General features: G+C 40.8%; 1 protein-coding gene across 5 annotated transcripts in view; it reads left to right on the top strand.

Moving 5' to 3' along the window:
• Positions 1-14,380, top strand: part of ano1b (anoctamin 1, calcium activated chloride channel b) — an 87,257-nt gene that overhangs the window by 41,360 nt on the left and 31,517 nt on the right. For all 5 annotated transcript variants that reach the window (XM_028430657.1, XM_028430658.1, XM_028430656.1 and 2 more), the window contains 4 exons: positions 35-146; positions 228-285; positions 5,479-5,579; positions 6,122-6,264. In XM_028430657.1, coding sequence (XP_028286458.1) covers positions 35-146; positions 228-285; positions 5,479-5,579; positions 6,122-6,264 — 414 coding nt within the window. The remainder of the gene's footprint in view (positions 1-34; positions 147-227; positions 286-5,478; positions 5,580-6,121; positions 6,265-14,380) is intronic.

Raw genomic sequence — 14,380 nt, 5'->3', positions numbered from 1 at the left:
GTTTGCAAATTAAAAAAAAACTGTTTATTTTTAGAGGCTCCTAAAACAGACAAGAGTTTTGAGGAACGACTCATCTTTAAGACCTTCATTCTCAAGTTTTTCAATGCTTTTACCCCAATCATCTACATTGCTTTTTTCCGGGGAAGGTTAGTGACCTTCCATCACATTTCCTCATAATTCTAATAATACAGTATATACTTATTATCATTGTTTTTTTCATTTTCTAGATTGGTGGGCAGACCAGGTAGCTATCTGTATGTGTTTGAATCTTACAGAATGGAAGAGGTAAGGCTTACAGTTATTTTTACTAACTGAAAACAAACTCTTAGTGTGGGGACATTTAATTGATTAATTTATTTATAGCGCAGGACAGTGCATATTAAAAACAGAACATCCGTAACATGCCAGAATTAGCCAAGGGCTAGTTTTCATCTGTTGTCCTGTAGGCCTGTTATACAGTGGCACCCTAAAAATAGCATAAAATGTTATAAAGTGAGGTAAACAACAGTAAGAAATGGCATGATTAGCACAGTGTTAGTCAATTGCAGTAGAGGCAGCAGTAGCGTAAGGTGACAGTCTGTAAAAAGCACAAGGAGCAGCAGCAAAGGGTTGGTAAAAACATAAAAGCAGCAGTATAATTAGCAAGCATTAATAAAGCAGGTTAAAACATTTGCAGGTGTGTATTAAAATGACAAGCATTGTTAATATCAAGATCATAAAATAATTTAAAAAGGTCAGAAAGGAATCACACATTCACAAGTGAAACACAAGATGGCAGCAGCAGCGTTTCAGTGTTGACAGGTCTGGTTACTAATCAGCCAATGTTTTAGATGAGAGCGAAATAAGTTGTATGTGTCGATGTCTCTGATTGTTTGATTGTTGTTGGGATATTGTTCCATTCTTGAGAGGCTTTGACAGTGAAAGCTGACTGACTAAAAGCACTATTTCTAAGTGGGATAATACAGTCACCTCTAGACACTCCTCGAGTGATTCTGTGTGTGGATGTTCTGACACTGACAAATAGAGGACATGGGGCCATCCCATGTAGGATTTTTGTATGTCTGGCAGGCATTTGTGTACTTAATAAGAATGTCCCAACTTAATAGACTGTGTTTTGATAGAATGGAGCAGTTATGAAATTGTTTTGGTTTCTTGTCAAGTACTTTGATTGTCGGCTTGTATGACTGTAATGGTATCAAGGTGGTGGAGTTAGTCTGGGACCAGCTTGTTAGACAAGAAGTGAAATGAGAGAAAATGTGCATGAGTGCATGAATGTTTTGGCGGCTTGGATGGACATAGAATTTCTAATAAATCGGAAATTAGCTAGGTTAAATTTTACTTTTTTACAGGTTTGCTTTACTTGCCCAAGTATTTAAATTCTTTGACAATTTGCACTTGTTCCCCTGACACTATAATGTCTGCATCTTTGGTTACTTTACGTGATTTAGTCAAAAATATACCTACAGTTCTGGAGACATTAAGTTGTAGACAGCATTGATTTAACCAGTTTGTAACTTTAACCTCGTTTTTTGAAGACCCGTGTACATACAAAACCATGTCGTCCGCATACATCTGAATATTAACAGTCGGACATATCAATGGCTGGTCATTAACATACATGCAAAAAAGGACAGGGGCTAATATGGAGCCCTGCGGCAGGCCAGTCGACACAGAGAGAGGCTCAGACTGACTATTTGTAATGTGGACCGTTTGTGAGCGCTGGGAAAGATAAGAGGGATCCATTTTAATGCATTGTCTGAGAGATTAATTAGTAAAAGTAAGTGGATAATTTGGCCAGTAGGATCTGGTGGTTTACTGTTTAAAATGCCTTTCTGAGGTCAAGAAAGACTGCCCCTACAGTGTTATTGCTATCAAGTAGTGACTTGATTTTTTCAATGCGATGACAATTAGCTGACTCGGTTGAATGGTTGGAACAGAATCCAAATTGAAGTGGATGAAGATTAAAGGAGCTATTGGTTAAGTGGTCTTTGATTTGTTCACATATGCATTTCAATCATGAGAGACTCAGCGAACTAAATGAGAAAGATTTATTAAGTACAAAGTTTGAATTTGCATTGGCGTCCTAGACCCCGTCGTGAAGACCACATCCGGAAAGGGGGAAAACCCAAGAGGAGAGGCCGCTGGATCAGAAGATCCCCCCCCCCCCCCCGGGGTCTAGACCTGGTGGTGGTGGAGAGCTGGAGGGCAGGAGATAGGAGGCCTTACTGGCGTGGATCTGGTGGTGCTTGGGGTGGAGGAGGGTTGCCAGGTTCGATCAGAAGACAGCTGGAGAAGAGACAAAGACTTTTAAATTTCATGCTAAGCTGTGATTGGTCAGGAGAGGGATGGAAAGCAACAGCTGATTGGCTACTTACGCTAAGAGCTACATTTCTTGAACCCTAACCCTAATCTTAGACATTACAGGCAAAATACTAATAGGTCTGTAATTATAGATAGATTGTGGGTTTCCTGATTTGAAAATAGGTGATACAATGGTTTTCTATGTGGTTGGGAACTCTTGGTGCTGCTTGGCATATGGATTGATTCATGATTTTTGCGATCAGACTGATTAGTGCTGAACTGACATTTTTAAGCATAGTTGTATCCACCCCATACACATCTTTAGATTTGGATGGTTTACGTTTTCTTATAATTGATTCAGTGTTTGTTTCAGTTGCATGATTAAAAACAAGACTAGGTTCTGTTGATGGAACTTTACACATCTCAACATTTATAGGAGGGAAGTCTTTGGCAATGGCTGCAACCATGTTGCGCTTTGTAGCATCACCAGCGTTGAACTCGGGTAATAACCTGACAGAGACCATGACTTTCTTTAGCCGTCTTTGGCATATTTATTGGAGACTAAAAGAACGTGTCTCATTCTTAATGGCGGAACACAAAAACTCTTCAGGCTCTTTCTTCTAAAAGCTTTTTCCCAGTGACAGACAAAATGGGCGTGTCACTTACACTTGCGCCTCACCGTGGTTATAACAAAAAAAAAAACGCAGCAAAAACAACATCACATACACATCACAACTGAGTACACATATATTAAAGAATGTCTCTTAACAAACCAAGTCAACAAAATACTGATTAAATGTTGCGGCTACTGCAGCTGGATCCGTAATGCGATTTCTATCCAGTTAGTTCAACAGATTTTCGCCCCATTAATATTTTCAGCTGGTCCCAGACTATCTTCGGGTTACCTCTTGCCTCACTGATTATGGTCAGAAAAAAGTTGGCCCTAGATTTTCTTAACATAGTTGTTACAGTATTCCTTAACATGGCAAAATGCTGTTTGTCATGAGATAGTTTTGTCTTAATGGCCCTCTTTAGTGCAAGGTCATGCTCTTTCGTTGTTTTCAGGACATCTGTTGTTATCCATGGAAGGCTACTTCTTTTTTTCCTGTGTGTGAACCTACAGGTAAATTCTTTAATGATGCACTGTAGTTTGCTCGAAAGTATTTTGCTTCCCACATTTACTGTCAGGGTCAGTGCGGGAGGTGGACACAAGTGCGAGACACAGGGCAGTTACTAATCAAAATAAAGTGTTTTATTAAAGAAAGTTTAGGCAAGCGCACTAGCGCAACAGACTGCAGTAACTAAAAACAGGACTAACAGTCACTGGGAAATCCTCAGGTAAAAAATACTCACAAGGAAAATAAATAAGCTCAGTAACTAAACTCAGGAAAACTAATCACAGAAACAAAGGTCACTGGGCAAAACAGGCCTCAGAAACAAAGGACTAAGGCAAGGAACACAGGAACACTAAGACAGTACACAGGTAAGTTACAACTACGGCAAGGAACTCAGGAATACTATGGGAGGTTACAGGTAAGAATCTATGGCTAGGAACTCTGGAAACAAAACCCAAAACAAGGAAACAAATCCCAAAGAAAACAGGGTCATGACATTTACATCCGTTCCAGTTAACAAAGAGTCCCAGTTAAAACTATTTACTATGTTTTGAAGATTTCCTGGTCTTTATTAGGTATTCTGAACGATTCCTGTTCTTTAACTGTACAAGCAATGAATCTCTTTTTCTGGCAACAAGTACTAAATTGTGGTCAGGGTTGTGACCTACATTCATATCCCCCGTTATCATTACTTCCTTGTCAAAATTGCAGTTTGTCAGCATAGTTTGTAAGTTTTTATAAAAATCAATATTGGAGTTCAGAGGGCGATAGATTACAATAAGGCTAAATGACATTTGAGGTTATAAAATTTTTTTTAGAGCAATATATTCTAAATCACAGTTTGCCAAGGTTATCGCTTCACACAGGATGCATTCCTTTATATATATATCATGACTCCGCCTCCTTTAGATCTCACTCTGTCTCGTCTATAGATTTGATAGCCTAGTACCATAACTGCTGCAGATGGTGAATTTGCATGCAACCAGGTTTCCGACTAGGCTAAGATAATCAAGATTGGATTCTGTTTAAATATGCTGAATTTGGTCTGATTTAGGTACAAGGCTTCTTAAGGTGTTCCCCAAATAATCCCCTAGGTTTCCTTTTGGAGTCCCATATTATTTTGGAATGGTTGTCTGGTAGCTTTTCCACTTCTTGTTTTTGACAACAGCTGGGTTTGTGTACCATTTCTGGTGTTGGCACTTCTCTCTTTCGGGTATAATTGAGCTATTGTTTTGATTAGCTTTATGTTCCTTTGGGGTGAGAGTAGGTGAGGTGTCACCTGTAGTCTTTGACAATGAGGGTGGTTTATGGTGGTTCAAGGCGTCCTGGGCGCTTAACACGCTGGCGTCCTTCTCTGTCGGCTCCGAAGTCACTCTTGGTCGAGGCAGCACATGCTGCTCCCCGCAGGTAGACAAGTCATGCCTGGTCCTGTAACGTCTGTGTCGGGCACCGCCGATACCCCCACAGCGGTTGTCAGACATGCAAGATCATTCAGGTAAGATTGTTGCCCGTTTGGATAGTACATATTACATAATGAGCGTACCTGAAAGTTATTGGTGGTACTCCTGCTGTGCATGAACGTGTTGGATCGGTCCTGTTGTTGGTTGTTGAGCGAGCCAGGACACTGGTGGATGTCTCCAGACAGCAAAAGGAACATTGTTATAAGGAACGCAAGGCTTTGTGGTGGCATTAGTGTGGTCTTGTAGTGCGTTGCTCGACTGGAGAGGTGCAGTTGTAGGAAGGTTGCAGTCACGGATTTCCCCAGTCCAAAATGTTTGTTTACGTGGTGTGTCAATAGATAAATCGCAGACGACTGTTTTGTATTGTAGTTTTGATCATCCAAAAGTTGACCGGTGTCGGTGTAGCTAAAAGTATTTACGAGCAGCACATAAATGAAAAGAGCTGCAGCTACACCTGTCGCACCTGGTGCCGCCATCTTGGATCCTGTGTTGTTTGGTAGGCGGTATATAGAGGGAATGGTGGCCAGTGTGTACAAATAAATACAAAAGAAAATCAATTTTATACACTATATTGATTTTGATCTCTCTTTTTGTTTGGACAGTGTGCTCATGGTGGTTGCCTGATGGAGCTCTGTATCCAGCTTAGTATCACCATGCTTGGGAAGCAACTCATCCAGAACAACCTTTTTGAGATTGGAATACCGTGAGTACAGATATTTGCACTAATTACAATGCAAATGAATGTTTACAGTGACTATGTTTACATGTACACCATATTCCAATTAAGATCCTTATTCTGAATAAGGTATTCGTGTTTACAGATATCACTACCAGCACACTGGTAGTGATATCTACAGTCATAGATGATAGTCTATCATTATAATTTAATATTTACATGCATACTTTTTTCCTTCAGAGATTGAAGCAAGGCTTCTGACTTGTAGAGTTCAAGAAAACTCTGCAAGGCTTCTGACTTGTAGAGTTCAAGAAAACTCTACAAGACTCGTGTCCTAATTTGATTAAGGCTTACTCCAAATATGACCCTAACCACACTATGATAATCAGAAAATGGTGTTTATCTGGCAAGGTTGGAATATGACCTTATTTGGGTAAATTCAGATTATTGCTGTGCATGTAAATGTAGTCAGTGTCATACAGAAGCCTTTGTGTTTAGGGTAATATAAATTAATATAAACCTATAGTACATGTACCTGCCCAATACATTCTTGTGTGTCTGTTGCTCAGCAAACTGAAGAAGCTGATTCGTTACATTCGGACAAAGCAAGGAAGTTTTCAAGAAGAAGAGAGACAGAAGAAGTTGCAGAGATATGAGGCTGACCATTTCCTGGAACCATTTTCCGGATTGACTCCTGAATACATGGAAATGAGTCAGTATCATATACACACACAACTCTAAAACACTAAATCAATACAAGGTGCCAATCTGTTATATAATAAATCAGCTAAAAAGAGAGAAATTACCTAGTTTTCTCCATTAATTGGTCAAAAATTGTGGTCCAATCTACATCTAAGTCATAATAGCAGGCAAACACAATGTGTTTTACCTAATATCACACAAATAACTTCTAATATTTCAAGTGTTTATTGAACACATCCAGTCAACATTTACAGGGCTCATGGAAAAAGTAAGTGAACCCTTGGATTTAATGTAGAGAAGATTGAAGCAAGGCGTCTGGACTTGTAGAGTTTTCTAGAAGACGTTTCGCTGCTCATCCAAGCAGCTTCATCAGTTCTAACTGTTTGGTGGGGAAACATGGTTTATATGTGGTTACAGACCTATGTGGGTGGGTCTGGGTAAAACTTAAAAAAAACTTAAAAACAATAGCACTAAATGTTTCCATACTACAACCAACCTAACGCCAGACCACATCTGTGACCTGCTGGACCTCTGCCTGACCACCACTTATTTCCAGTACAATGGGAACTTTTACAGACAGAAGCACGGCTGTGCGATGGGATCACCTGTGTCTCCGATTGTGGCCAACCTCTACATGGAAGAAGTGGAGAGAAGAGCCCTGAGTTCCTATCCTGGAACCACCCCCACCCACTGGTTTAGATATGTGGATGACACCTGGGTCAAAATCAAGACCAACGAAGTGGAACGGTTCACAGAACACATCAACGCAGTGGATAACAACATCAAGTTCACTCGTGAGGACACCAAGGACAACAATCTGGCCTTCTTGGACTGCACAGTACATATTGAGGAGGACAGGAGCCTCAATGTGGAAGTGTACAGGAAACCCACACACACGGACCAGTACCTGTTGTTTGATTCACACCACCCACTGGAGCACAAACTGGGAGTCATCAGGACCCTGCAGCACAGAGCACAAACTGTACCCACCAGCTCAGAGGGGAAGAAGAAGGAGCAACACCACATCAGGAAGGCCCTGCAAACATGTGGCTACCCGAAGTGGGCACTCATCAAAGCCACAAAAACAAGACCCCCCAACAACAAGAAGAAGGACAACACCAGGCGGAGAAAGAACATCTCCATTCCATATGTGTCAGGAGTATCAGAGAAACTCCGCAGGATCTTCAACAACCATGACATCCCGGTCCATTTCAAACCTATGACAACACTGAGACAGAGACTGGTTCACCCGAAGGACAAGATTCCCAGGGAGAAACACAGCAATGTGATATATGCAGTCCAGTGCAGTGAGGAATGCTCTGATCTGTACATTGGAGAAACTAAACAACCACTCCACAGAAGAATGGCTCAGCACAGGAGAGCCACCTCCTCAGGACAAGACTCAGCTGTTCACCTCCACCTCAAAGACAAAGGACACTCCTTTGAGGACAACAATGTTCACATTTTAGACAGGGAGGAAAGGTGGTATGAAAGAGGAGTCTATGTTAAGCTGGAAAAACCTTCCCTTAACAGAGGTGGTGGCCTCAGACATCATCTTTCTACCACATACAATGCAGTGATTCCATCCATTCCCAGGAAGTTTGCACATACTCACAGCAAGAACAAAGGGCTGTCAACCAGTCCCCCTCCGGCAGTTTCATAGTCGTTAGCCAGTCGTTAGACACACCTGGCCCAGTCAGCCAGAACATCACAGGTAAGTATGGAAACATTTAGTGCTATTGTTTTTAAGTTTTTTAAGTTTTACCCAGACCCACCCACATAGGTCTGTAACCACATATAAACCATGTTTCCCCACCAAACAGTTAGAACTGATGAAGCTGCTTGGATGAGCAGCGAAACGTCTTCTAGAAAACTCTACAAGTCCAGACGCCTTGCTTCAATCTTCTCTACGTATGATGACCTGGATGACTGAGAATCTTCATCAACACCTTGGATTTAATAACTACTCAAACCCCCTTTGGCAGAAGGAGTTTCTTCCTTACAGAATATCTTCAGCTCAGCCATATTCTTAGGATGTCTGGTGTGTATGGCTCTCTTGAGGTCATCCCACAGCATCTGGATTCAGATCTGGGTATGACAATTCATGCGGAAAACTAGGTAATTCCAAAGGGTACTTTTTTGCTACTGTACACTGACCTGGTCTGTGTACAGGAGTTTCCATAACGTTGAGTTTGTAGCAAATAATCATATTTTAAGATTAAGAAACCTTTATTAGTCCCACAATGGGGAAATTGCATTTTTGCAACGGCATACAGACAGCAAGGGATAAGTTAAGAAAAATTTGATTATGTTTAGCGTTTTTTTTTTTTTCCCACGTTTCTTTCAAGTTTGTTTCGTTAAAGATTTTAGATTGTAATACTCGACCATCATTTACAGTCAACGTTACCACAAAAAAACAAACTAGGGACGTTACCAATTTCAATTGTTTAATAAAAAGAAAAGACCAACTTGGATAACTTAAATTTCACTGTCAACCACAGTGTCCTGTTAAAGGGCTTGCCCCGCAAAACAATACACTCCCAATAAGGAAACAAAGGTTTTTTAAGTATTTCTCACCCAGCAAAAAACGAATTAGAAGCTTCTCCCTCACTCATCCTGGACACCAGGGGTTTCCATCCAGGCTTTGTGGTGAGGTGATTCTCTTCCCAGTCTTTATTCTCACTTCAGGCTAAGAGTCCCTTCTTCTGTAGTTTCGCTGGGGTCCACTTTTCACAGAAAAACCCCCGTGGGCCCTGAAGAAACACAGACTCCCTTCCTTCCTGGTCCTCAGTCTATCTCTCCCCCTCCCAAACTTTTCTCACTCGCCCTTTTTCAAATCTAAGCCCCACCCAGCTAACCTGCATGACACAGGAAACACTTCTCCCCAAACAGGAAGGAAACATACATATACTCATGCACATGCATTTTCTCATTTTTGTGGTGGTGCAACAGATAACTACAATCCTTCCAGTTTTTAATAATGGAGGACAGGACATGTTTATTGTTTATCAATGATAAACACTCAAGATGTGAGCAAAAACAAGACTTGGGGTTTGACAGACATGACATGCTTTGCAGGTCTTTACTTGTTTGTGGGTCTTGTCTTCAGTAAGTGAATGGCATGCTCTATTGGGTTGAGATCAGGCAGCTGACTTGGCCAAACTATGCTTTTGTTTTGCCTCAAGAAACTCAGGTAGCTGTTGCTGTATGTATTGTACGTCATTGTCTTTTTGCAGCATTTGTCTGATTCTGAGCAGAGAGTACAGCAGAGAGTATATACAGAATTTGTTCTGCTGCTTCTATCAGCAGTCACACCATCAATAAACAGCAGTGACTGTGTTCTATTGGCAGACATGTCCACATCTTAACACTGCTTCCATCATGTTTGAATGAAGATGTGGTTGGTATGGATCATGGCCTGTACCTTTGTTTTACCATGCTTTCTCTTGCTGTCATTCTGGTACTAGTTTGGGCCCGAGCACGAACTGCGAGAGCCCTATTGAAATGCAAGGGGTTATTATACTTGACAATTGTTCTGGCCACGTTATCGCAAATTTGACCAAAAACTCACCAAATTGACTTAAAATTGTCCCCCAAGGAAAATCGCGACTTGACACTGTCGCTATTGGCACTGATGTATCGCCTTGTGACAAGAAAAAAAGGCCTCTTGGGTGAAAATTCCACGACGTACAGGAAAAACCCACGGCATCTTCCATTTTGCACTCCCCACACTTTTGCAAACTCCTCCTAGTGGAATTGCCCAATCTGGTTGAAAATTGGTGAGCCTGCTCTTAAGATGTTAGGGACCAAAAGTTATCAAAGACACAGTACTTTGTCATACGGTCTAGCTGTGTTGCCGCTACGATGTAGACCCTTTGCCAGGAAATGGATGTATTTGTGGCTGTATCTCCCACGTACTTCATCGTATGTGGATAAAAAACATTAGGCATGTTGAGCCTGTTAATCTGAACAGTCAATCTGAATCTTTGTTGAGGATTACAAATACCTGGGAGTGGTGTTGGACAATAAACTTGACTGGACTAAAACACTGAAGCCCTCTACAAGAAGGGCCAGAGCCGCCTCTATTTTCTGAGGAGGCTCCGGTCCTTTAACATCTGTCGGACTATGCTGAGGATTTTTTATGAGTCTGTGGTTGCCAGTGCATTTTGTTTGCTGTTGTGTGCTGGGGCAGCAGACTGAAAGCACCGGACACAAACAGACTCAATAAACTGATCAGAAGGCCGGTGATGTTGTGGGGGTGGAGCTGGACTCCCCGACAGCAGTGTCAGACAGAAGGATGCTGTCTAAGCTGCAGGGAATCCCGGAGAACAGCTTCCATCCTCTCCACAATGTGCTGCTGAGGTGCAGGAGTACTTTCGGTGCCAGACTGATCTCTCCTAAATGCACAACTGAGCCCCACTCTATTCTATTCTACTCTTACTACTTTACCGTATTTTATATTTCTTTTTTTTTAACACTTTATTTATAGAACTTTTCACAGTATACATAATACAGAACATAAAATTCTACACCATTAGAAAATATTCTAGTCAGGCAGAAGTCCAACAGTACATAATAATAGTTGAAACCAAAGCTTTTTTGATATAATTGTATAGTATTACTTACTGTTATACTGTTATACAATACCAAAATAAAGTCATCCATTTGCAGTCAAATGCCTATATTCATACACCATACACATAAAAGCAGGCAATTCAAACATTTACAGACAAATAGGTAGTAAATAAAATAGGATACAAATAAATATAAATATTTCAATCCACATACACACACACCAACAAAAAGAAAAAAAGAGGGGGGGGTCATTTTATCATCATATCTATAAAGGGACGCCAAGTTTTATTAAATTTATGTTCCTGGCCTTTTAGTGTGAACCTGATTTTTTCAAGCTGTGCATATTTCAAAACATCATTGATGAGATGTGAGTGGCACGGAGCTGCCTTCTGCTTCCAGTTGAGCAGGATCAACCTTTGAGTTAAGAGACAGATAAAGAGCACAAGGGACTTCTCTGCTGTGTGCCCTATTGTAGTAGAGTCTATAATTCCCAAAACAGCGGTCTGTGGTTCCAGTCATATTGGTCTCTTCAAAACTTTAGTCAGAATATCAGAAATATTGCTCCAGTAGCTTGATAGTCTAGGGCATTTCCAAAACATATGTCCCAATGACGCTGGCACCTGCCCACATCTGTCACATGCCGGATCTAGTTCAGGATATATTTTGTGTAATTTCTGTTTTGACCAATGTAGTCTATGTATTACTTTAAACTGAAGAAGGCCATGTCTGGCACATATTGACATTTTGTGTGTCTGTTATAAAGCAGTCTCCCATTGATACTCTGTTATTTCTACTCCTAGATCTTCTCTCCAAGCCAACTTTAAATGTTCTTTAGTTGTTGTATCACTCAAAACTGATAATATTACATACAATTTGGAAACGGCCCCCTTCACATTTGGATCCAATTTTCCATAGATGTTTGACAGGGTGTTATGTGATGTGTAGGATTTTAAACAGGACCCAGGCGCAGACAAAAATAAAGTTTAACAAAAGGGTAGCTTTATTCAAAAGCTAGACTACAACACAATGACCAGGGGAGCGTAGGAACAAAAGGAGGGCTACTGAAAACAGTGCCAGTAAAATGCAAAAATTAAAGTACCAAAAAACTAAAGAAAAGATCAAAACACAAACCAAACCTGAGGAGGACAGAAAAACACGGAGGAAAAAGGAGGACGATGAGACGGTGGAAGGCAGGTAATCACAAGGGGAGACGAGCAGGACTCACACGGGGTTCACATGGGATCACAAGGGGTTTACACGGGGATCACAAGGGGAAGAACTGACCAAGACAAAGGGAAAGCACAGGGTTTAAAAAGAGGAGAGACGACACCGGTGAACACAATTAGGGAGGAGCAGGTAATCAGAGAGGAGGAACAGAAGGAGAGAGGGAAGGACTAAGGAGGAGCAGAGAAAGAGGAGGGAGGAACAGAAGGAGAGAGGGAAGGACAGAGGAGGAGCAGAAAAAGAGGACAAACACTGAAAACTAAATAACAAACAATATAAAACAGACAAGGAGCCAAAACCCTGGCTCATGACACAGGGACTGTTTTGAAAAGATGGAATCTGTTTTCTCACAAAGGCTCTCACCTGCAGATATTTAAAAAAATGTGTTTTTGGTATTTTGTATTTCTCTTGTAGTTGTCGGATTTTTCAGGAATCTCAGATTATAACCAGACAGGGGGTATAGCAGTAGTGCTGGCGGAGATGAGTGGAAACATGCTGCTCTCTCCATTTTTAGCCAAGTTGGAGTCTGATGTTGCAACCAATATAACAAAAACTTTATATTACATGCCCAATAATATGATTTAAAGTCTGGGAGCCCCATCCCTCCAGCTGCTTTTGGCTTCTGTAAAAACACTTTCTTAGTTCTTGGCAATTTGTTATTCCAAATAAAGTTGGAAATAATACCATCAACAGAATGGAAATAACTATTTTTTATTAGAAATGGGATGCATTGGAATAGGAAATTAAATATTGGCAAAACAGTCATTTTAATTATATTAAGGAATGCAGTGGAATGCAGGACCATTTTTGCAAATCCTGTGTAGTTTTCTCCATTAATTTTTCAAAGTTTTCATTAAAAAGGTTGCTATAATTATTTGTAACATTGATCCCTAAATATTTGAATTGAGATACCACCTTGAAAGGCAGTCGCTCCCATCCTTGACATTGTGCCAATTCATTAATTGGAAACATGATACTTTTAGATATATTAAGCTTGTATCCTGATATTTTACCAAATGTATTTAGCACTGACATTATCTCTGGTATTGATTTAACTGGATTGGATATATACAACAATAAATCATCGGCATACAATGAAACCTTCTGTGAAATGCCCACTCTGACAATGCCGCTAAAGCCTGTACAATCTCTTAAACAAATAGCCAAAGGTTCAGTTGATACTGCAAAAAGCAATGGAGAGAGTGGACATCCCTGTCTAGTAGATCTTGTCATGTCAAAATATTCTGATCTATGTTGATTAGTTTGCACTGAGGCCTTTGGAGACATATAAAGGAGCTTGATCCAAGCTATAAAAGTAGGACCAAAACCAAATTTAGATAAAGCATAAAATAGATAGGTCCATTCTACTCTGTCAAACGCCTTTTCTGCATCTAAGGACACTAAAATCTCTGGCTGAGAGTCAGAACATGGCAATTAAATAATATTAAAAAGTCTACGAATGTTATGAGCCATTAATCGGTTTTTAATAAATCCTGTTTGGTCTTCATGAATTATTGTCGGCAGGATATTCTCTAAACGGGTCGATAAGATTTTAGCTAAAATTTTTACATCAACGTTCAGCAGGCTAATTGGTCTATAGGATGATGGATCTAATGGGTCCTTGCCCTGTTTATGAATTAATGAAATTGAGGCCTGGAATAAAGTATTTGGAAGGGACCCAATTTGGAGTGTTTCGTTAAATACTTCTAAGAGAAGAGGAGCTATTTCAGCAGCAAAAGTTTTTTAAAATTCAGATGTATATCCATCTGGTCCACCAGCCTTTGAATTTAGCAGATTTTGAATTGCCCGTAAAACCTCCTCTAACAATAATGGGGTTTGCAACCAAGCGGCAACCTTCGGGGCTCAAAGTGGAAGCCCATGCGGAAGTGTCAAAACTTGTAATTCACGCTGCAACAGCTGGGGGTTGGCTCCAAAAGCGAGTAATTTCCCATAGACTCCCATGTTAAAATGGCCGACTTCACAGCAGAAAAGAACATGTTTACAGCCTGGTACAAAAAATCGCTGTGGTCTCAGATGATAGGTTCTCTTCTAGTGTCAATTGTAGGGGGGGTGAATTTTTTTACAACTCACTCGTTTCAATTGTATTCGGACTTAAAATTACGCCTAATTATGGGCGTTGCCGCTTGAGTGACAGACAGTTGACGTATCACAGCGTGAGTTTCCTGCTTCCACGATCGCCCGCCCCCCTAAACCCCGCTCGTGCCCCCCCCTTTGTCCATATTCGGAGTTTTAGTTGACGTGACGCTGCCAACATGGCGGCGGTCATCACGTCCCGGAACCTCCCACTGAGACTCAAAACCGCTCTT

This window comes from Parambassis ranga, chromosome 19, assembly GCF_900634625.1.
Source record: "Parambassis ranga chromosome 19, fParRan2.1, whole genome shotgun sequence".
Lineage (NCBI taxonomy): Eukaryota > Metazoa > Chordata > Actinopteri > Ambassidae > Parambassis > Parambassis ranga.
The sequence above is the reverse complement of the archived record's forward strand: the minus strand, read 5'-3'. Positions and strand labels throughout refer to the sequence as shown.